This window comes from Balaenoptera acutorostrata, chromosome 1, assembly GCF_949987535.1.
Source record: "Balaenoptera acutorostrata chromosome 1, mBalAcu1.1, whole genome shotgun sequence".
In the NCBI taxonomy this organism is placed as follows: domain Eukaryota; kingdom Metazoa; phylum Chordata; class Mammalia; order Artiodactyla; family Balaenopteridae; genus Balaenoptera; species Balaenoptera acutorostrata.
The window spans coordinates 173087866-173110392 of NC_080064.1; the positions used below are offsets into that span (position 1 = coordinate 173087866).

The 22527-nt window shown below is 37.5% G+C and overlaps 2 protein-coding genes across 13 annotated transcripts in view; one reads left to right on the forward strand and one right to left on the reverse strand.

Moving 5' to 3' along the window:
- The window catches only part of CHML (CHM like Rab escort protein), a 221698-nt gene that overhangs the window by 121114 nt on the left and 78057 nt on the right, over window positions 1–22527 (forward strand). The gene's annotated exons all lie outside the window — the stretch shown is intronic.
- The window catches only part of WDR64 (WD repeat domain 64), a 157952-nt gene that overhangs the window by 75638 nt on the left and 59787 nt on the right, over window positions 1–22527 (reverse strand). The window contains exon 11 of the mRNA XM_028166581.2: window positions 1913–2039. Coding sequence (XP_028022382.2) covers window positions 1913–2039 — 127 coding nt within the window. The remainder of the gene's footprint in view (window positions 1–1912; window positions 2040–22527) is intronic.

Here is a 22527-nt window from a genome sequence, read left to right on the forward strand (position 1 = left end):
CACTAGCATCACCGCCTCAGCTCCACCTCAGATAATCAGGCATTAGATTCTCATAAGAAGTGCACAACCTAGATCCCTCGCATGCACAGTTGACTGTAGGGTTCGCACTCCTATGAGAATCTAATGTCGCGGCTGATCTGACAGGAGGTGGAGCTCAGGAGGTAATGTGAGCGATGGGGAGCAGCTGTAAATATAGATGAAGTTTTGCTCATTCGCCCACCACTCACCTCCTGCTGTGTGGCCCATTTCCTAACAGACCATGGACCGGTACTGGTACCAGTCCGTGGCCCAGGGGTAGGGGACCCCTGCTCTACACGTTTGGCTAGATACGCAACTACTATGGAAACAATGCGGTACAGAGAAAGAAAGTGGATCCAGGAGTCAGAAGCTTTGGGACTGAATCCCAGCTCTATGTTTCAACTAGTGTCCTTCTACTAGTCAGTTGAAATATTTAATATTCAGTTTTGTCATTTATAAAATAAGATAAATATTAATTCCTACCTCAAGTGGTGGTTGTGCAGATCAAGTGAAATAAAGTCCATGAAAACATTTTGTGGAAGAACTAATCAAATGGTAGTTGTCTTAATAGAGTAACAATAGCAACAACAATGGTGACACTTACAACAACATATTCTACCATGTGGTGTTGCTCTCATTGGGGTTTAGAAGATTACTATGGTTGCTTCATTTGAATGAAAGCACAAATTAAAATCTGAGAGATAAGCTTCATGCAATCCTGATGTCAAGTTGATGGTTGCAGTCAATGTATGCAATTTTAGTGATTAAGCAACACACAAAGCTCTATATTTTTGTAAGAATACTATCAGAATTACATAATATTGGGATGCATTTTTGATTTTCTGATTGTTTTTTGTGTTTTTGTTTTTGCCTTGATACTTGAGTCTTTAGTTACTCTGATGATAAATGGGATGAAGATGCTGAGCCCAGCAATCAAACATGCAGTTTGGGGCACTAAGAGAAAATTTGCTTGTAGTCATTTTTATGTTATTTTTAGAGGAGGTAGTATAGAGATGGGGTGCTTACAACTAGAATTGTTTTGTTTTACAAGGTGGAAAATTATCTATCAAGCAAGAAGTGCTATTTCACTTCTAATCCAGAAAAAAACCCAAAAGTTAAAAAATAATTATATTCTCTACCAGCAGAGATATCACCAATCATTTCTCTGCCCTAATTAATCTCACAGGAACTCAGAGCAGGTAGTCAGTGGAAAAATGCTTAGGAAATGCATTCTGGGTTGATGTTCCAGAAAGAATAAGTATTGTTAATACTGTTCATTTCTTCTAAAGCTTCTTCTGAGGGCAGACATGTGAATAGTGTTCAACCCAAATGCCTAACAGGGTGTTTTGTCTCTTTAGTCAGCACCTTTCTAAGGGACAGCAGGAAAAGGGGACAACAAATCTGTTGGCATCAGTGCTGGGGGCTCTGTCATTCAGGACTCTATCCTCTCTCTCCACTGTTCTTTGTCTAGAAGTGGGAGGGTCAACACACTTCTCACCGAGTAACTGTCTCAGTACCACAGTGCGTGGGGTCAAATTGCCTCGAAGAAAAGGGGCACTGACTCAGCATGCTGGTGCAGCCACTCTAAGATGGATCATACTCCTGCTCCCGACAGTCAAGACAGAGCTGGATTTGCTCTATGTGTAGCAGCAGCTTACATCCCACTTCTCTGCTTAACCCCACCACCTTGAATCCTAGGTTCAAGACCTCATTCACCAAGCTATAGAAAGACAGGAAGGAACAGGATTGAATTCAGTTACCGATTGTGAGCAATCACAGTTTATAAATTTCCCATCTAGTTTTGTTTCTCTTCTAGTCAGTGATAAAGTGCTAGTTAAAAAAAGGTAAAAAATCAACATATGAGTTTTGTTTGCCATTAATTGGGTGCACTTACCTGTAACAAGCATGCCATGATTGGAATCAAATACCATAGAGTAAATCTGCATGTCTCCTGGTCCTCCCTGGCTATCATGGAAGACTTGTAATAGTGAAAGAGTCTGTATATCCCACACCCTGAAAACCTGGAGGGATAAAGAACACTGGTCACCATTTTTCCACTTTACTTTCCCTACTCAAAGCTATTTGGGTGAACCATTTTTAGAGTCTACAATATGCTCTTAAAAACTTGTAGGAAATTATGATTTACATGATGAACACTCATTTGCTAAACTTTAATTTGGTTCTTGATTCAATTGTTATTCATTAATATCAGAAGAAAATAAAAGCAGTGACTAAAATTTGCCTATAGGAACTAGATTTTTCTATCCTTACAGAAGAGAGGAGAAAGACATAGTACTTATTATCCTTTAAGAATTTGGAGGCATAATAAAGGACTGGCCATGACTAACAGTTGAACTGAAGCCATATTTCTCTTTACACTGTAGATTAGAAAATAGAGGGAAGGCATAGTTTTGGTGGAGGGTTTCAAATTGCTCTTCCATGACTTAAGAAGATGAGAACATCTTACTAAATGAGGTTTCGAAGAACCCTCCCCTCTTCCTGTCTAGGGATGTAAGAATTACAGAAAGCAGTTTTTAGGGATGGTGTAGATATAGGAAGAGTATAGGGAAATAGGTTATTAGAGCTCTCCTTTGAGGAAGGAAACAGAACTATGTCATTACTCAGAACTTGTGTTGGTATAATAGAAAGAACAATAAAGTACAAATTCAGCAAAACTTGGTCAAGTTTACTCTTTGTCACTTGAAATTAGTGTTCTTCATTATTGTGTTTTTTTTTTTTTTAGAAAGTTAGTGTGATTGATTTCAGGGAAAAAAGTGTGATTTGATCAAAGATTATGTTTCCTAGCATGCATCAGCATTAAATAATATTTTTATATTATAATAGTCATTATATATATATTACCTATTACTATATATTACTTATTAAATTGGAATATTTGTTGAATAAATGAGTGATAATTTTATAGAACTACATATAAAACTTTGATAAGTAGTTTTGTTAACAGAGATACTGGCTTCTTATTTGAGAAACTTAGAATTTGGTTAATTAAATTAGAAACTTCACTATTGTGAAGGCAGGTTGGTCCTTATATGTAGGAGCATAAAAATGTCAAAGTCATGTGACTAGGAGCTTTGGCTCACATGTATACACTCTGTAGGCCACTATTACTCAGAACATGTAAAATTGGGAGTTACTTCTTTTGTTCTCATAAAAATGCCAGTTTGGGGAGTAGCTAGAATATTAAAATTTATCAGTGTTTGCATCACAGAGTAAACAAGTGTAATGGACTCTTTATAAATTTAAGTTCAGAGTCTATTTATGAATTAGGTTCAGAGAGACAAGTAGGGGAAAAATCTAAAAGTGGAATCAAGGAGAGCCGAAGAAATTTATCTCTGTTCTAATTGTTTTATTTATTTATGGCTGCATTGGGTCTTTGTTGCTGTGCATGGGCTTTCCCTAGTTGCGGCGAGCGGGGGCTACTCTTCGTTGCGGTGCAGTGGCTTCTCTTGTTGTGGAACATGGGCTCTAGGTGTGCAGGCTTCAGTAGTTGCGGCTCACGGGCCCAGTAGTTACAGCTCGCGAGCTCTAGAGCACAGGCGGATGGGCTTAATTGCTCCATGGCATGTGGGATCTTCCCGGACCAGGGCTCGAACCTGTGTTCCCTGCATTGGCAGGCAGATTCTTAACCACTGCACCACCAGGGAAGTCCCTAACTGTTTTTGATTCTATTGTTTTGGCTGAGATACTTCATGGTTGGCAGTCTTTTTACTGTAACTGTATATGCTGAGAATTGTGGTTGGAGGAAAGAACAAGGGATGAAGCAAAAGAGGTTATGGGTTTCAGTTCTAGCCCATCATTTAAATTCCTTAAGCCTCGGTTTTCTTGTTTCTAGAATGGACATAAAACACCAATACTCTCCACCTCAATGAATTGGTGTGAATATGTTTTGAAACCTGTGATGTTTCAAATCACTCTACGGAGTGATTCTATTTTCTTTATCATATTTCTCTTTTCTTCAGTTCTTTAGGTCTTTTGTGGGTTTTTAGGGAAGTGGTGATTATTGGGCTGACAGAAGGCACAAAGACTCATTATGCTGCATCTCTCCTCTAGGTTTTTCTGCTGCCCTCTCCCCATAGGCTGTCTTAGTTACTGTCATACCAACTGCTTCCAATTTCCAGAACCTCTTTCTCTTTATTGTCTATGTGCATTCACACACATCCTCTTCCTATCATCTACTATTTCCTATCAACACCCTTCTCTATCTAGCTAACTGTTACTCTTTCTTTAAATCTGTCATAAAGAGAATTAAAGAGTTAGAGTTCAGGTCAGAATACTGCAATAAATTTATGCCTCGATCTGTCATTTCTTCTCCAAACACAGAGAAATATTAGAGAAAATATAATAAGAGAAAGCAAAAAGAAATAGCAAGGCTTCAAAGCAAGATATATAATCTCTACAGATCCAACTAAGAGAGGTATACAAAGCAATGAGTGGGCTCCAGCCAGAGCCTGGGAACTTGTCTGGAACAGACAGTGGCATCAGGGGAGAAACTCCTGCAGGGCAGACAGGACCAAAAGCACTCTCACTACTCCATGGCAGCACCCAGAGCAGGTCTCCCAGTTCAGGAAAAGGAGACTGAGAAGCAATAGGCTGTGCTCTATTTTCATCTGGAGGCATAGTTTATAGAAAGTTGTAAGATCAGTGAAAGGGAGGGATGCTGCCTTCTGACCAGAAACTAAACCAAGGCAACCTCTGGCTCAGGGACTAGACCTATTTCTAGACTGGGGCCCAAGGGGCTATGTGAAAGATGGTTGCAGATGTGGAGGAGCTAGCATATAGACACACACACACACACACACACACACACACACATGCGCACACACACATACAGACACATGCCCCTAAATATTAAAAAGAAACTATAATTTTTAGAAAATTTTAGAGGAGGATATCTTTATGAACTTAAGAGTTAAAAAAGATTTCTTCCTGTTTAAAAGGCTTTATTTTAGGGTTTTCCACCTATTTTCAAAAGTGAATCAGCTATACATATACACATATCCACTCTTTTTTTAGATTCTTTTCCCATATAGACCATTACAGAGTATTAAGTAGACTTCCCTCTGCTATACAGTAGGTCCTTATAAGTTATCTGTTTCATATATAGTAGTGTGTATATGTCAATCCCAATCTCCCAATTTATCCCTCCTCCCCCCATTCCCCCCCGGTGACTGTAAGTTTGTTTTCTACATCTGTGACTCCATTCTATTTTGTAAATGAGTTCATTTGTATCATTTTTTTAGGTTCCACATATAAGCAATATCATATGATATTTGTCTTTCTCTGACTGACTTACTTCTCTTAGTACGACAGTCTCTAGGTCCACCCATGTTGCCGCAAATGGCATTATTTCATTCTTTTTTATGGCTGAGTAATATTCCATTGTATATATGTACCACATCTTCTCTATCCACTCCTCTGTCAATCGACATTTAGGTTGCTTCCATGTCTTGGCTACTGTAAATAGTGCTGCTATGAACACTGTGGTGCATGTATCTTTTCAAATTAGAGTTTTTGTCTTTGCTGGATATATGCCCAGGAATGGGAGGGCTGGATCATGGTAATTCTGTTTCTAGTTTTTTAAGGAACCTCCATACTGTTTTTCATAGTGGCTGGGCCAATTTACATTCCCACCAACAGTTTAGGAGAGTTCCCTTTTCTCCATACCCTCTCCAGCATTTATTGTTTATAGATTTTTTGATGATGGCCATTCTGACTGGTGTGAGGTGGTACTTCATTGTAGTTTTGATTTGCATTTCTCTAATAATAGGTGATATTGAGCATCTTTTCATGTGCCTATTGGCCATCTGTATGTCTTCACTGGAGAAATATCTATTTAGGTCTTCTGCCCATTTTTTGACTGGGTTGTTTGCTTTCTTAATATTGAGTTGTATGAGCTGTTTGTATATTTTAGAAACTAAGCCCTTGTCAATCGCATCATTTACAAATATTTTCTCCCAGTCTGTACACTGTCTTTTCATTTTGTTTTTAGCTTCCTTTGCTGTGCAAAAACTTATAAGCTTGATTAGGTCCCACTTTTTTGTTTTTGCTTTTACTTCTCTTGCCTTGGGAGACTGACCTAAGAAAATATTGCTACAATTACGTCAAAGAATGTTTTATCTATGCTCTCTTCCAGAAGTTTTATGGTGTCATGTCTTATGTTTAAGTCTTTAAGCCATTTTGAGTTTATTTTTGTGCATGGTGTGAAGGTGTGTTCTAACTTCATTGATTTACATGCAGCTGTCCAACTTTCCCAGCACCACTTGCTGAAGAGACTGTCTTTTCTCCATTGTATAATCTTGGCTCCTTTGTCAAAGATTGATTGACTGTAGGTGTGTGGGTTTATTTCTGGGCTCTCTATTCTGTTCCAATAATCTATGTATCTGTTTTTCTGCCAATACCACATTGTTTTGATTACTATAATTTTATAGTACTGCCTGAAGTCTGGAAGTGTTATGCCTCCACCTTTGTTTTTTCCTCAGCTTTGCTTTGGCAGTTTTGGGTCTTTTGTGGTTTCATATAAATTTTAGGATTATTTGTTCTAGTTCTGTGAAAAATGTCATGGGTAATTTGATTCAGGTGCTCCTATACTGGGTACATATATGTTAATGAGTGTGATATCCTCTTCTTGCATTGATGCTTCTTTGTTTTCTCTATGGCTTTTTTAAAAAATTGAAGTATAATTGATTTACAATGTTGTGTTAGTTTCTGGTGTACAGCAAAGTGATGTGTATATATATATATATATATATATATATATATATATATATATTCTTTTCCATTATGGTTTATTACAGGATATTGAATATAATTCCCTGTGCTATACATAGGACCTTGTCGTTTATCCATCCTATATATAATATTTTGCATCTGCTAGTCCAAAACTCCTAATCCAACCCTCCCCCACCCCACTTCCCCTTGGCAACCACAAGTCTCTTCTCTATCTCTGTGAGTCTGTTTCTGTTTCATAGATAAGTTCATTTTTGTCATATTTTAGATTCTACATGTAAGTGATATCATACCGTATTTGTCTTTTTCTGACTTACTTCACTTACTATGATAATCTCTAGGTCCACCCATGTTGCTGCAAATGGCATTATTTCATTGTTTTTTACGGCTAAGTAATATTCCATTATATATGTGTGTGTGTATATATATATATATATGTGTATATATATATATATATATATATATATATATACACACACATATATATATATAAAGAGAAAGGAACTCAAGCATAATACAAAAGAAAACCATCCAACCACAAAAGGCAAAACAAAAAGAAGAAGAAAGTGAAGAAGAAAGAAAGCATATATATATACCACATCTTTATCCATTCACCTGTTGATGGACACTTAGGTTTATTCCATGGCTTGGCTATTGTAAATAGTGCTGCTATGAACATAGGGGTGCATGTAGCTTTTCAAATTAGAGTTTTGTCCAGATATGTGCCCAGGAGTGGGATTCCTGGATCGTATGGCAACTCTATTTTTAGTTTTCTGAGGAACCTCCATACTGATCTCCATAGTGGCTGCACGAATTTACATTCCACCAACAGTGTAGGCAGGTTCCCTTTTCTCCACACTCTCTCCAGCATTTGTTGTTTGTAGACTTTTAATGATGGCTTATGGCCTTTGTTTTAAAATCTATTTTGTCTGATATGAGTATTGCTATGCCACTTTCTTGTCATTTCCATTTGCATGAAGTATGTTTTTCCATCCCTTCATTTTCAATCTATATGTGTCTTTCACACAAGTGGGTCTCTTGTAGGGAGCACATTGTAGGTTATTGTTTTATTATCCAGTCTGTCTCTATATGTCTTTTGATCAGAGCATTTAGTCCACTGACATTTAAAGTAATTATTAATAAATATGTATTTATTGCCATTTTAAGCTTGTCTTCCAGTTGATTTTGTATTTCTTCTTTGTTCCTTTCTTTTTGTTTTTCCTTTTGTGGTTGGATGGTTTTCTTTTGTATTATGCTTGAGTTCCTTTCTTTTTTGTGTTTGTGTATGTTTTTGATTCGTGGTAAGCCTGGTTTTCAAGTATGTTAACTCATAACTGTAACTGCTTGCTTTAGACTGGTAGTCATATATGCTCAAACACATTCTAAAAGGTCTACATTTTCTTACTCCCTTACCCTGTGTTCTGTAATTTTGATGTCCTGTTTTATATCTTTATGTTTACCCTTTTGCTGTTCATTGTAGTTACAATCACTTTCACAGATTTTCTAAAATTGTTTTTTAATCTATATATTGGCTTATTTAAGTGATCTTCAATCCTTTTGTGATTTTCCCTTTCCTATAGATTCTTGCTTCTTTTCTGTTTAGAGAAGACCTTTCAATATTTCTTTTATGATAAGTTTAGTATTGCTGTATTCTTTTAGTTTTTGCTTTTCTGAGAGATTCGTTATCTCTCCTTCTATACTAAGTTATAATCTTGCTAGGTAGAGTATCCTAGGTTGCAGTTTTCTCCCTCTCAGAACTTTGAATATATCCTGCCACTCCCTTCTGGCCTACAATGTTTCTGTAGGGAAATCAGCTGATAGTCTTATGGGGATTACCTTGTAACTGACTCTTTGTTTTTCTCTTGCTGCCTTTAGAATCCTCTCTTTAGATTTTTTTCATGATATGTCGTGGAGTAGGTCTGTTTGGGTTCATCTTGTTTGGGACTCTCTGTGCTTCCTGTACCTGGATATCTGTTACTTTCTTTATGTTTGGGAAGTTTTAAGCCATAATTTATTCAAATATAGTTTTGATCCCCTTTACTTTTTCTTCTCCTTGTGGGATTCCTATTATGTGTAGTTTGGCATGCTTGATATTATCCTATAGGTCTTGTATGTTGCTTTCACTTTTTTCATTTGTCTTTCTCTCTGATGTTCTGATTGGATGATTTCTGTTATTCTAGCTTCCAGATCACTTACTCATTCTTCTGCATTATTCAGTTTGATACTTACTGCTTTTTAGTTCAGCTTTCATCTTGGCAAATGAATTTTCAAATTTTAATTGACTCTTCTTTATAGTTTCTAGTTCTTTTTTACAGTGATCTGCATTTCTATTGATAGTCTTTCTTAATTCCTTCAGTTTTTTTATTACCTCAAGATCTAGTAGACTGGAGAGGTCTGTTTCATTGTTTTTTCATAGGAATTCTCTTGATCTTTTAGCTGGGAGTGGTTCCTCTGCTGCTTCATTTTACTTATATTTCTCTATGAGTTTAGGAGAAATAGTTATCTACTGTGGTCTTGAAGTGCTGTTTTTATGTGGGAGCATCCCTGGGTAGCCTGCATGAGCCTAATATTTTTGGTGTGAGGGCCATTTTGTAGTATGGAAGTCTGAAATGTCTTTCCTCAGTGTGCACTGTACCCCAAAATTTGCTGCTGTTGGAGCCTGGACCTGCCTCTGTTGTGGGAGCACTGATGGCCTTCAGTTGTGCGTGCGTGGTCCTGGCCCTCAAATCCACTGGCACGAGAACCCACTGAATCTGCACCCCTGTGCCTGAAATGGGAGCACCAGTAATGGACTCAGATTTCAGCACCATCTCTGCGTGTACACGCCCACAAAGTTCACAAAACCCATGGTGGCCAGAGTCATGCCCCACTGTAAGCATGCTGATAATAAGGCTGCTATGGTGGACCCATGCCCCTCCTCATGTTGACAATGAGTCTCTTATGGTGGACATGCACTCTATCTTGTGCACACCCCCAGTTGTGGCTCAGGCCATGCTGGCTATCTCATCATGGCCAAACCGAGTCCTCTCCCCAGGTCTGTCCACCAAAGCCTGAGTTTCAGCACCCAGTCACTGTGGGCAGCAGCAGTAGCAAGTCTCGAGCTAGGTTTTACAGTGATGAGGCAAGAACCACACTCCTGCACTCTCCTCTCAAGCCTCTGAAGCTCCCAATCTGTCCCAGTGCCCCTCTCAGCTTGTGAAGGAGGTTTCCTGGGTGAGGAAACCTTTCTTCTTTCACAGCTCACTCCCAGGAGTGCAGATCCCATCCTGATTCCTTTTCTTCTTCCTTTTCCCTACCCAGTCACATGGGGATTTTTCTTGCAAGTTTGGTTGTATGAGATCTGCTTTCAGTGGGTATTCTGTGAGAATTGTTCCACATTTAGCTGTATTTCTGATATATTTGCGGGAGGAGGTGAGCTCCACCTCCCTCTGCTCTGCCATCTTGATCTGTCAGACTGGTTTTTTTTTTAACATCAGGGAAAAATTCAACAATAGGTTGATTAAGCTTTGACAATAAAATGGAAGGTAAAGTTACTAATCCCAAAATATTAAAGAGTAGGGTAATAGGCTTCTCCTGAAACCTTTTGTGAGGAATAATTAATAAAAAATGATGGAATAGAAAAGTTCTAAAAAATCTGCATGTGTATGGGCCCAGAGTGAGGATTGTTTTGATTCAACCATGTTTCCTGAGTCTTCTTCTTCCAAATTTGATGCCAATCATTATTTTCCAAATGCATTAATCAAGTGCCCTTTTTTTTTTTTTTTGATGGGTGTTTATTATAGAGCAACTAGAGCAGAATATCTGATTTTTAGGAGTTTGGTATACATAAAAAGGGGGGAAATAGAAAGATGAAAAACTAACGTGACATACAAAATTCATTTACACCAAATAATTATGGAAGTCTGGGTTAGGTCTTACAGAAGCAAAATATCAATAGAATCACTATTACAATTTTTGAATAAATATTAGTCTAGGCAGGAGGGTATGTGGAAGACAAACCATTATAACACATTATAAGAAATATTAGAATGTAAGTTTGAACATTGTGCCATAATAAAAGTTGCATTGGCAGAAATCTTTAGAATTGCAGTATCATTTTGATAGAGGGAGAGTCCAGGGGAATTTGCTGTTTTCTGATTTGTCAAGGGAAGCTGGGCTTTTGTTTTCCTTTCTAATTTTCCCCAATGTTTACAAGAGGTTATTAAGAGTTTAATCCCCAAATGAATCAAATAATGGTTACATGATTTTACATTGGAAGAGCCTGAAGATATCTGAAATTATGAAGCTCTTTTGAGAGTTAACATAGTACTATAGACAAATGGTATATATGAAAAGCAGGGTATGTATAATAGTGCAGTACAAATGGTAGACATTCAACATTATTTGTGTAGGGTATTCAATGCAAACATGTATTTTTTAGCTTCCACCCCTTAGGTTAATCACTGTTGGAAAATACTGCCTCTGGAGGCATACTACCTCAGTCAAATCCTACTTCACCACTTACTAGCTGTGCAACCTTGGACAAAGCACTTAACTTCTCTGAGCCTTAGTTTTCACACTTGTAAGGGAGATTATACCAGTATGTATGTCATAGAGTTGTTATGAATATTAAATGTGGTCACATGGAGAAAGAACATACATCTATATTAGGGCACATTTAACTAGCTAGATTTGCCTTGTTCTTCCTAATGGCTGCATAATATTCTGTTGTATGAATGCTCCATAATTTATTTTAATTAGTAAGTGTGCAATAGCATTATGTCTAAAATACAATGTACATAGCACAATTTAAAAGCATCTTATTGCTATAAAATGCTAACCATCATCTGAGCCTTCAGCAAGTTGTAATATTTTTGCTGGTTGGAGGGTCTTGCCTCAGGGTTGATGGCTGCTGACTGATCAGGGTGGTGGACTTAAAATATTCCATAGACCATGTTGTGAACAGATGTGCTGTCATCCAGGCTCTGTTGTTCCATGTATAGAGCATAGCCAGAGAAGATTTAGCATAATTTTTACCACCCCTAGGATTTTCAGAATGGTTAAGTGAGCATTGGCTTCAACTTAAAGTCACCTGCTGCATTAGCTCCTAATAATAGAGCCAGCCTGTTCTTTGAAGCTTTGAAGCCAGGCATTGACTTCTAACTATGAAAGTCCTAAATGACATCTTCTTCCAATTTAAGGCTATTTCATCCAAATTGAAACTTTAGTGTAGCCGCTAAACATTGTTTAAGGTAACCACCTTCATTCGTTATTAGCTAGATCTTCTGGATAAATTGCTGCAGTTTCTACATCAGCACTTGCTGCTTCAAGTTATGGAATGGCTTCTTTCCTTAAGTCTCATGAACCAACTTTTGCTGGCTTCAAACTTTTCTTCTGCAGCTTCCTCACTTCTCTCAGTCTTCACGAATTGAAGAGTTGGGGCTTTGCTCTGGATTAGGCTTGGCTTAAGGGAATGTTGTGACTGGTTTGATCTTCTATCCAGACCACTAAAACTTTCCCCATATCAACAATAAGGCTGTTTCACTTTCTTTTCATTTGTGTATTCACTGGAGTAGCACTTTTAATTTCCTTTAAGAACTTTTTGTTTGCATTCACAACTTGGCTAACTCACACAAGAGGACGTGCTTTTAGCCTATCTTGGCTTTTATTATGCCTTCCTCACTAAGCTTAGTCATTTCTAGCTCTACAGTGAGAGATATGCAACTCTTCTTTCACTTGAACACTTAGGGGACAATGTAGTGTTATTAACTGCTCTAATTTCAATATCGTTGTATCTCAGGGAATAGGGAGGCCAAGGAGAAAGAAAGAGACGGGGGAACAGCCAGTTTGTGGAGCAGTCAGAACACAAACAATATCTATCGATTATATGGGCATGGTGTATGGTGCCTCAAAACAATTACAGTAGTAACATCAAAGATCACTAATCACTATAACTAACACAATAATAAGAGTGAAAAAGTTTGAAATATTCCAGGAATTACCAAAATGTGACAGAGACACAAAGTGAGCAAATGCTATTGGAAAATGGTGCAGATAGACTTTCTTAGCTCAGGGTTGTTGCAAACCTTTAGTTTGTGAAAACCTCAGTATCTGCGAAGTGTAATAAAGCAAAGCACAATAAAACAGGGTCTGCCTGTATTCTTTTATCTTCCTCAACCATCTCAAAGGACTCACCCAAGGTCACAACCTGTAATTATTAGAACCAGAACTTAAATTTAGGTTTACCTGATTTTAGAGGCCATGTGCTAAGCCATGTGTCTGGAAGAGAGACAGCAGCAAAATCTTCATTTAGGACAATATCTTAGACATGGTCATGGATAAGATGAAGTCCAGCCAAACTTCAGGCCAGACTGGCAAACTGTCTGGCTTGCTCTGAGTTATACACCTGGCACCTGGTCTCAGGACATTGCTTCTTGCTCTAAGGCACACCCACAGCCTATTTAAGTTTTACCTTTTCTCACATCCCTACATATCACTTCCAGAGTGAAAATTTAAGAAAAAAAGCAGCTTTTAAATGCCCATTTTCAATATGGTATAAATCATAAAAGCATGTGTATGTTTCCTCCTCATAGCAAAAAGAAGAAAAATAACCTCTGGTAACTAGAGTTGTGCTTGAGAAGGTTGTCAACAACTATGCTTGGTTTTGGTAATGAAGTGAACCTTGGACAAATCACTTAACTTCTCCGAGCCTTAGTTTTCACATAACTATTATGTGGATGTGGCATATCTATTAAACACTTGAGCTCTGCCACTAGAAATAGAATTTTACCAGTTGCAGGAGAAAATAATATCCTGGTGGAAAGTCTGCAAAACTCAGAGGAAGGATGAAAATCTATTTTAAGTGCTTAGAAAAAGGCATACAGTAGGCACATGACTAGCCATCGTGATTTATTAAAGCTTGATGTGATGAAAGCTAATTTATATGAAGTGATTTGAAGGAATGTTAAATGTTAAAAACCTATCTGTTATTTTGGCTGAGAAGGAGAAGAAGAAAAAGAAGATGAAGAAGGGAGAAGAAAAAGGAGGAGGAGGAGAAGGAGAAGGAGGGGAAGGAGAAGGAGGGGAAGGAGAAGGAGGGGGAGGAGGGGAGAAGGAGAAGGGGAAGAGGAAGAGGAAGAGGAAGAGGGAGAACGAAGATGACAAGAGGAAGATAGCTTAAGCAAAAATATGTACGTGCCTGGTTTGCCATTTTTCCGCCTAAATTACTCCTTACCCAGATCTTCGTGGGGCTGGCTCCTCTGGTCATTCAGGTTTCATCATTTATGTCACCTCCTCAGAGGTGATATTCAATCATATCACATTATTGTGTTTTCTATTCATTATAATACTTATCATACTGTTTTCTTATGTATTTGTTACTTTGCTTGTCTCCCTCTTCCCCTAGAATGTAAACTTCCTGTGAAAAGGGCCCTGACTGTCTCATTCAGTCTTCTATCTCCAGAACCCAGAACAGTACCTGACACAGAGAGGACACTCGAGAAATAAATGCTTGCTGAATAACTAAATGAATGATCTCATTTAATCTTTATAACAACCTTGTGAGCACCACTACAATTTACAGACAAAGAAATTGAGTGGAAAGATATTAAGTAATTTGCCCAAGTAGAGCTGCTGGGATGCTTGAAGGAGCCTCACTTAATATATTCACTACATCTAAAGGAAACTGGAAAGCTTGTCTCTGCTGTCTCTTCACTGCTGGGCATGAATGGCCTGAACTATTTTTTTTCTTTTTTTGAATTTTATTTTATTTATTTTTTTATATAGCAGGTTCTTATTAGTTATCCATTTTATACATATTAGTGTAGATATGTCAATCCCAATCTCCCAGTTCATCACACCACCACCCACTCCCGCCGCCACTTTCCCCCCTTGGTGTCAATACATTTGTTCTCTACATCTGTGTCTCAATTTCTACCCTGCAAACCGGTTCATCTGTACCATTTTTCTAGGTTCCACATATATGCCTTAATATATGATATTTGTTTTTCTCTTTCTGACTTACCTCACTCTGTATGACAGTCTCTAGATCCATCCACATCTCTACAAATTACCCAATTTCATTCCTTTTTATGGCTGAGAAATATTTCATTGTATATATGTACCACATCTTCTTTATCCATTCGTCTGTCGATGGACACTTAGGTTGCTTCCATGTCCTGGCTATTGTAAATAGTGCTGCAATGAACATTGGGGTGCATGTGTCTTTTTGAATTTTGGTTTTCTCTGGGTATAGGCCCAGTAGTGGGATTGCTGGGTCATATGGTAATTCTAATTTTAGTTTTTTAAGGAAACTCCATGCTGTTCTCCATAGTGGCTGTATCAATTTACATTCCCACCAACAGTGCAAGAGGGTTCTCTTTTCTCCACACCCTCTCCAGCATTTGTTGTTTGTAGATTTTCTGATGATGCCCATTCTAATTGGTGTGAAGTGATACCTCATTGTAGTTTTGATTTGCATTTCTCTAATAATTAGTGATGTTGAGCAGCTTTTCATGTGCTTCTTGGCCATCTGTATGTCTTCTTTGGAGAAATGTCAATTTAGGTCTTCTGTCCATTTCTGGACTGAGTTGTTTGTTTTTTTAATATTGAGCTGCATGAGCTATTTATATATTTTGGAGATTAATCCTTTGTCCGTTCATTCATTTGCAAATTTTTCTCCCATTCTGAGGGTTGTCTTTTTGCCTTGTTTGTAGTTTCCTTTGCTTTGCAAAAGCTTTTAAGTTTCATTAGGTCCCATTTGCTTATTTTTGTTTTTATTTCCATTACTGTAAGAGGTGGATCCAAAAAGATCTTGCTGTGATTTATGTCAAAGAGTGTTCTTCCTGTGTTTTCCACTAAGAGTTTTATAGTGTCCGGTCTTACATTTAGGTCTCTAATCCATTTTGAGTTTATTTTGGTGTATGGTGTTAGGGAGTGTTCTAATTTCATTCTTTTACATGTAGCTGTCCAGTTTTCCCAGTACCACTTATTAAAGAGACTGTCTTTTCTCCATTGTATATCCTTGCCCCCTTTGTCATATATTAGTTGACCGTAGGTGCGTGGGTTTATCTCTGGGCTTTCTATCCTGTTCCATTGATCTATATTTCTGGTTTTGTGCCAGTACCATATTTTCTTGATTAATGTAACTTTGTAGTAGAGGCTGAAGTCAGGGACTCTGATTCCTCCAGCTCCATGTTTTTCCTTCAAGACTGCTTTGGCTATTCGGGGTCTTTTGTGTCTCCACACAAATTTTAACATTTTTTGTTCTGGTTCTGTAAAAAATGCCATTGGTAATTTGATAGGGATTGCACTGGATCTGTAGATTGCTTTGGGTAGTATAGCCATTTTCACAATATTGATTCTTCCAATCCAAGAACATGGTATATCTCTCCATCTGTTGGTATCATCTTTAATTTCTTTCATCAAAGTCTTATAGTTTTCTGCATACAGGTCTTTTTTCTCCCTAGGTAGGTTTATTGCTAGGTATTTTATTCTTTATGTTGCAATGGTAAATGGGAGTGTTTCCTTAATTTCTCTTTCAGATTTTTCATCATTAGTGTATAGGAATGCAAGAGATTTCTGTGCATTAATTTTGCATCCTGCTACTTTACCAAATTCATTGATTAGCTCTAGTAGTTTTCTGGTGGAATCTTTAGGATTCTCTATGTATAGTATCATGTCATCTGCAAACAGTGACAGTTTTACTTCTTCTTTTCCAATCTGTATTCTTTTTTTTTCTTTTTCATCTCTGATTGCCATGGCTAAGACTTCCAAAACTATGTTGAATACTAGTGGTGAGAGTGGACATCCTTGTCTCGTTTCTGATCTTAGAGGAAATGCTTTCAGTTTTTCACCACTGAGAATGATGTTTGCTGTGGGTTTGTTGTATACAGCCTTTATTATGTTGAGGTAAGTTCCCTGTATGCCCACTTTCTAGAGAGTTTTTATCATAAATGGGTGTTGAATTTTGTCAAAAGCTTTTTCTGCATCTATTGAGATGATCATATGGTTTTTATTCTTCAATTTGTTAATATGGTGTATCACATTGATTGATATATTCATCAGTGATATTGCTCTGTAATTTTCTTTTTTTGTAGTATCTTTGTCTGGTTTTTGTATCAGGGTGATGGTGGCCTCATAGAATGAGTTTGGGAGTGTTCCTTCCCCTGCAATTTTTTGGAAGAGTTTGAGAAGGATGGAAATGTTTGATAGAATTTGCCTCTAAATGTTTGATAGAATTTGCCTGTGAAGCCATATGGTCCTGGACTTTTGTTTGTTGGAAGATTTTTAATCACAGTTTCAATTTCATTCCTTGTGATTGGTCTGTTCATATTTTCTATTTCTTCCTGGTTCAGTCTTGGAAGGTTATACCTTTCTAAGAATTTGTCCATTTCTTCCAGGTTGTCCATTTTATTGGCATAATGTTGCTTGTAGTAGTCTCAGGATGCTTTGTATTTCTGCGGTGTCTGTTGTAGCTTCTCCTTTTTCATTTCTAATTTTATTAATTTGAGTCCTCTCCCTTTTTTTCTTGATGAGTCTGGCTAATAGTTTATCAATTTTGTTTATCTTCTCAAGGAACCAGCTTTTAGTTTTATTGATCTTTGCTATTGTTTTCTTTGTTTCTATTTAATTTTTTTCTGCTCTGATCTTTAAGATTTCTTTCCTTCTACTAAATTTGGGTTTTGTTTGTTCTTCTTTCTCTAGTTCCTTTAGGTGTAAGGTTAGATTGTTTGTTTGAGATGTTTGTTGTTTCTTGAGGTAGGATTGTATTGCTATAAACTTCCCTCTTAGAACTGCTTTTGCTGCACCCCATAGGTTTTGGATCATCGTGTTTTCATTGTCATTTGTCTCTAGGTATTTTTTTATTTCCTCTTTGATTTCTTCAGTGATCTCTTGGTTATTTAGTAGCAAATTGTTTAGCTTCCATGTGTTTGTGTTTTTTATGGTTTTTTCCCTGTAATTGATTTCTAATCTCATAGCACTGTGGTCAGAAAAGATGCTTGATATGATTTTAATTTTCTTAAATTTACTGAGGCTTGATATGTGACCCATGATGTGATCTATCCTGGAGAATGTTCCACACTTGAGAAGAAAGTGTAATCTGCTGTTTTTGGATGGAATGCCCTATAAATATCATTTAAATCTATCTGGTCAATTGTGTCATTTAAAGCCTGTGTTTCCGTATTAATTTTCTGTTTGGATGATCCGTCCATTGGTGTAAGTGAGGTGTTAAAGTACCCCAGTATCATTGTGTTACTGTTGATTTCCTCTTTTATAGTTGTTAGCATTTTTCTAATGTATTGAGGTGCTCCTATGTTGGGTGCATATGTATTTATAATTGTTATATCTTCTTCTTGGATTGATCCCTTGATCATTATGTAGTGTCCTTCCTTGTCTCTTGTAACATTCTTTATTTTAAAGTCTATTTCATCTGATATGAGTATTGCTACTCCAGCTTTCTTTTGATTTCCATTTGCGTGGAATATCTTTTTCCATCCCCTCACTTTCAGTCTGTATGTGTCCCTAGGTTTGAAGTGGGTCTCTTGTAGACAGCATATTTGTGTGTCTTGTTTTTGTATCCGTTCAGTGAGCCTGTGTTTTTGGGTTGGAACATTTAATACATTCACGTTTAAGGTAATTATCGATATGTATGTTCCTATGACCATTTTCTTAATTGTTTTGGGTTTGTTTTTATAAGTCTTTTTTTTCTCTTGTGTTTCCCACTTAGAGAATTTCCTTTAGCATTTGTTGTAGAGCTGGTTTGGTGGTGCTGAATTATCTTAGCTTTTGCTTGTCTGTAAATTAATTTCTCCATCGAATCTGAATGAGATCCTTGCCGGGTAGAGTAATCTTGGTTGTAGGTTCTTCCTTTTCATCACTTTAAATATGTCATGCCACTCCCTTCTGGCTTGTACAGTTTCTGCCGAAAATCAGCTTTTAACCTTATGGGAGTTCCCTTGTATGTTATTTGTTGTTTTCCCTAGCTGCTTTCAATAATTTTTCTTTGTCTTTAATTTTTGCCCATTTGATCACTATGTGTCTCAGCGTGTTTCTCCTTGGGTTTGTTCTGTATGGGACTCTCTGCGCTTCCTGGGCTTGGGTAGCTATTTCCTTTCCCATGTTAGGGAAGTTTTCGACTGTAATCTCTTCAAATATTTTCTCAGGTTCTTTCTCTCTCCCTTCTCCTTCTGGGACCCCTATAATGCAAATTTTGTTGTGTTTAATGTTGTCCCAGTGGTCTCTTAGGCTGTCTTCACTTCTTTTCATTCTTTTTTCTTTATTCTATTCTGCAGCAGTGAATTCCACCATTCTGTCTTCCAGGTCACTTATCTGTTCTTCTGCCTCAGTTTTTCTGCTATTGATTCCTTCTAGTGTATTTTTTTTATTTTTTTTTTATTTTTTTTTATTTTATTTTTTTTTAAATATTTTTTTTTTAATTTATTTATTTTATTTATTTATTTATTTATTTTTGGCTGTGCTGGGTCTTCGGTTCGTGCGAGGGCTTTCTCTAGTTGCGGCAAGTGGGAGCCACTCTTCATCGCGGTGCGGGGACCACTCTTCATCGCGGTGCGCGGGCCTTTCACCATCGCGGCCCCTCCCGCTGCGGGGCACAGGCTCCAGACGCGCAGGCTCAGCAGCTGTGGCTCACGGGCCCAGCTGCTCCGTGGCATGTGGGATCTTCCCAGACCAGGGCTCGAACTCGTGTCTCCTGCATTAGCAGGCAGATTCTCAACCACTGCGCCACCAGGGAAGCCCCCTTCTAGTGTATTTTTCATTTCAGTTATTGTATTGTTCATCCCTGTTTGTTTGTTCTTTAATTCTTCTAGGTCTTTGTTAAACATTTCTTGCATGTTCTCCATCTTTGCCTTCATTCTTTTCCTGAGGTCCTGGATCATCTTCACTATCATTATTCTGAATTTTTTTTTTGTTTGTTTGCCTATCTCCACTTTATTTAGCTGTTTTTCTGGGGTTTTATATTATTGCTTCATCTGGTACATAGCCCTCTGCCTTTTCCTCTTGTGTATCTTTCTGTGAATGTGATTTTTGTTCCACAGGCTGCCAGATTCTACTTCTTCTTGCTTCTGCTGTCTGCCCTCTGGTGGATGAGGCTATCTAAGAGGTTTGTGCAAGTTTCCTGATGGAAGGGACTGGTGGTGGGTAGAGCTGGCTGTTGCCCTGGTGGGCAGAGCTCAGTAAAACTTTAATCTGCTTGCCTGCTGATGGGTGGGGCTGGGTTCCCTCCCTGTTGGTTGTTTGGCCTGAGGTGACCCAACACTGGAGCCTACCCAGGCTCTTTGGTGGGTCTAATGGCAGATTCTGGGAGGGTTCACACCAAGGTGTACTTCCTAGAACTTCTGCTGTCAGTGTCCTTGTCTCCATGGTGAGGCACAGCCACCCCCCACCTCTGCAGGAGACCCTCCAACACTAGCTGGTAGGTCTGGTTCAGTCTCCTATGGGGTCACTGCTCCTACCCTTGGGTCCCGATGTGCACACTACTTTGTGTGTGCCCTCTAGGAATGGAGTCTCTGTTTCCCCCAGTGCTGTCCAAGTCCTGCAATCAATTCCCGCTAGCCGTCAAATTCTGATTCTCTATGAATTCCTCCTCCCATTGCCAGACCCCCAGGTTGGGAAGCCTGACATGTGGCTCAGAACCTTCACTCCAGTGAGTGGACTTCTGTGGTATAAGTGTTCTCCAGTGTGTGAGTCACCCACCCAGCAGTTATGGGATTTGATTTTATTGTGATTGTGCCCCTCCTACTATCTCATTGTGGCTTCTCCTTTGTCTTTAGATGTGAGGTATCTTTTTTGGTGAGTTCCAGTGTCTTCCTGTCAATGATTGTCCAGCAGTTAGTTGTGATTCAGGTGCTCTCGCAAGAGGGAGTAAGAGCATGTCCTTCTACTCTGACATCTTGAACCAATCTGGGGAAATTTTTAATTAAAAAGGATTTAAGGGAATTTAATGGAATTTTTAATTTAAAAGGATTTAAGGGATTTAAGGGAATTCTGACCATCCAGTGGTTAGGACTCCATGTTTTCACTGCAGATGAGCTGGGTTCAGTTTCCTCATCAGGGAAGATGCCTGTTCTCTTGCTCTCTGTACATCTCCTGCTTGAACAGTCCTTGCCTCACCTTGTCACCTGACTGACTTTCCCTGTTAATTATAGAGCCTAATCAGTAAAATCGGCCTGAATTTTTGATAGAAAGATATCTTACTTTTCTTTAAATTCTCTAGAGGAGATTCCAGGTCTCAATTCATAATATGTTTTATTTTTTGTGTCTCAACACTTTTACTATCTTTCCAGTACCATTTTAAGAATTAAAAAGTTTCCTTATTATAAAAGTAATGCATAGTTTTTGCAAAAAAACAGAGATACAAATAAAAGAAAGAAAAAGAAAAGAAAAACACAAAAAGGAAAAAAAATTAGATCTATCCACAATCCTGCTACCATGTAATCACTATCACCCTTGATAATGTATGATAGACAAATATATATATTAAAATGAGTTAATATCTTACATACTGTTTCATTATGTTTTACATAATATGTTGTTTATATATTTTCATATCAATATTCATCTATATGATGTTGAAAGTCTATATGACAATTTTATTATGTAAAAGGATATATCATAAGTTGCTGATTTGGGAGGAGGAGGAATTAGAGGAAGGTGGTCAAATGGTGCAAACTTCTAGTTTGAAGGTAAATAAATACTAGGGATGTAATGTACAGCATGATCACTATAGCTAACACTGATGTATATATGAAAGTTATTAAGAGATTAGATCCTAAGAGTTCTCATTACAAAGTTTTTTAAAAAGTATTTTTCTGTTTCTTGTATCAGTATTAGATAATGAGCATTCACTGAACCTATTATGGTAATCATTTCATGATGTATGTAAGTCAGATCATTATGCCATACACCTTAATCTCATACAGTGTTATACATCAATTACATTTCAATAAAACTGAGGGAAAATAAATAAATTACTGATAAAAGCCTTATTTTTAGACACTGAATTTCTCCCTCCCTAATATTTCCCTTCCCTTTTTCTTTTCCTTTTTATTCCTTTTCTTTTTTTATTTTTTAAACCAATATAAGCAATAGCACAATGAATATCCTTTTACATAGATCTCTGGACACTTTGATTATTTTATTAGAATAAAAATTTATTTTATTAGCCCATGAATTTTTGCCAGCTTTACCCCCAACAGTACTATGTGAACATGTCTGTATTCTTTGCCATCTCCCTCTTCCCTCCTCCTTTTTTCCTACTGATTTGTTAACATTTTTTGTTTGTTCAAGAATATTATTCCAGTTTATGTCATTTTTGTTGCATTTTTCCCCCTTCTGCTGTCTTTCTTTATCCTTTTTTATGGGTATAGGAAGGCTGTCTGGGCTCAGGACAGATACAGGATTGGCTACACTTATTTAATGCAAGTTATTTAGATGTCATTTTCCTTTACATGTGCAAAATTGAGATAATTACAGGGTTGTTATTAACATCAAATAAGTTGTGATGTAAAATAATGAGCACAGTGCATGCCTCTTAGTAAGCATTTGATAAATGATAGCTATTATAATAATTTACAGTTTGAATGTTTATGTAGTCACATTTATTTTTTTTCTTCAGCCATAGGTGTTATGACTAGGAATTACCTGATGGCTACATGAATATTCACCTGTGTTTTTTTCTGGAAAATTTTAGGACTACTAAGTTTTTATATTTTACATTTAAAATCTTTAATCCGTATGGAATGCATTTTGTTGTTAATTATGAAA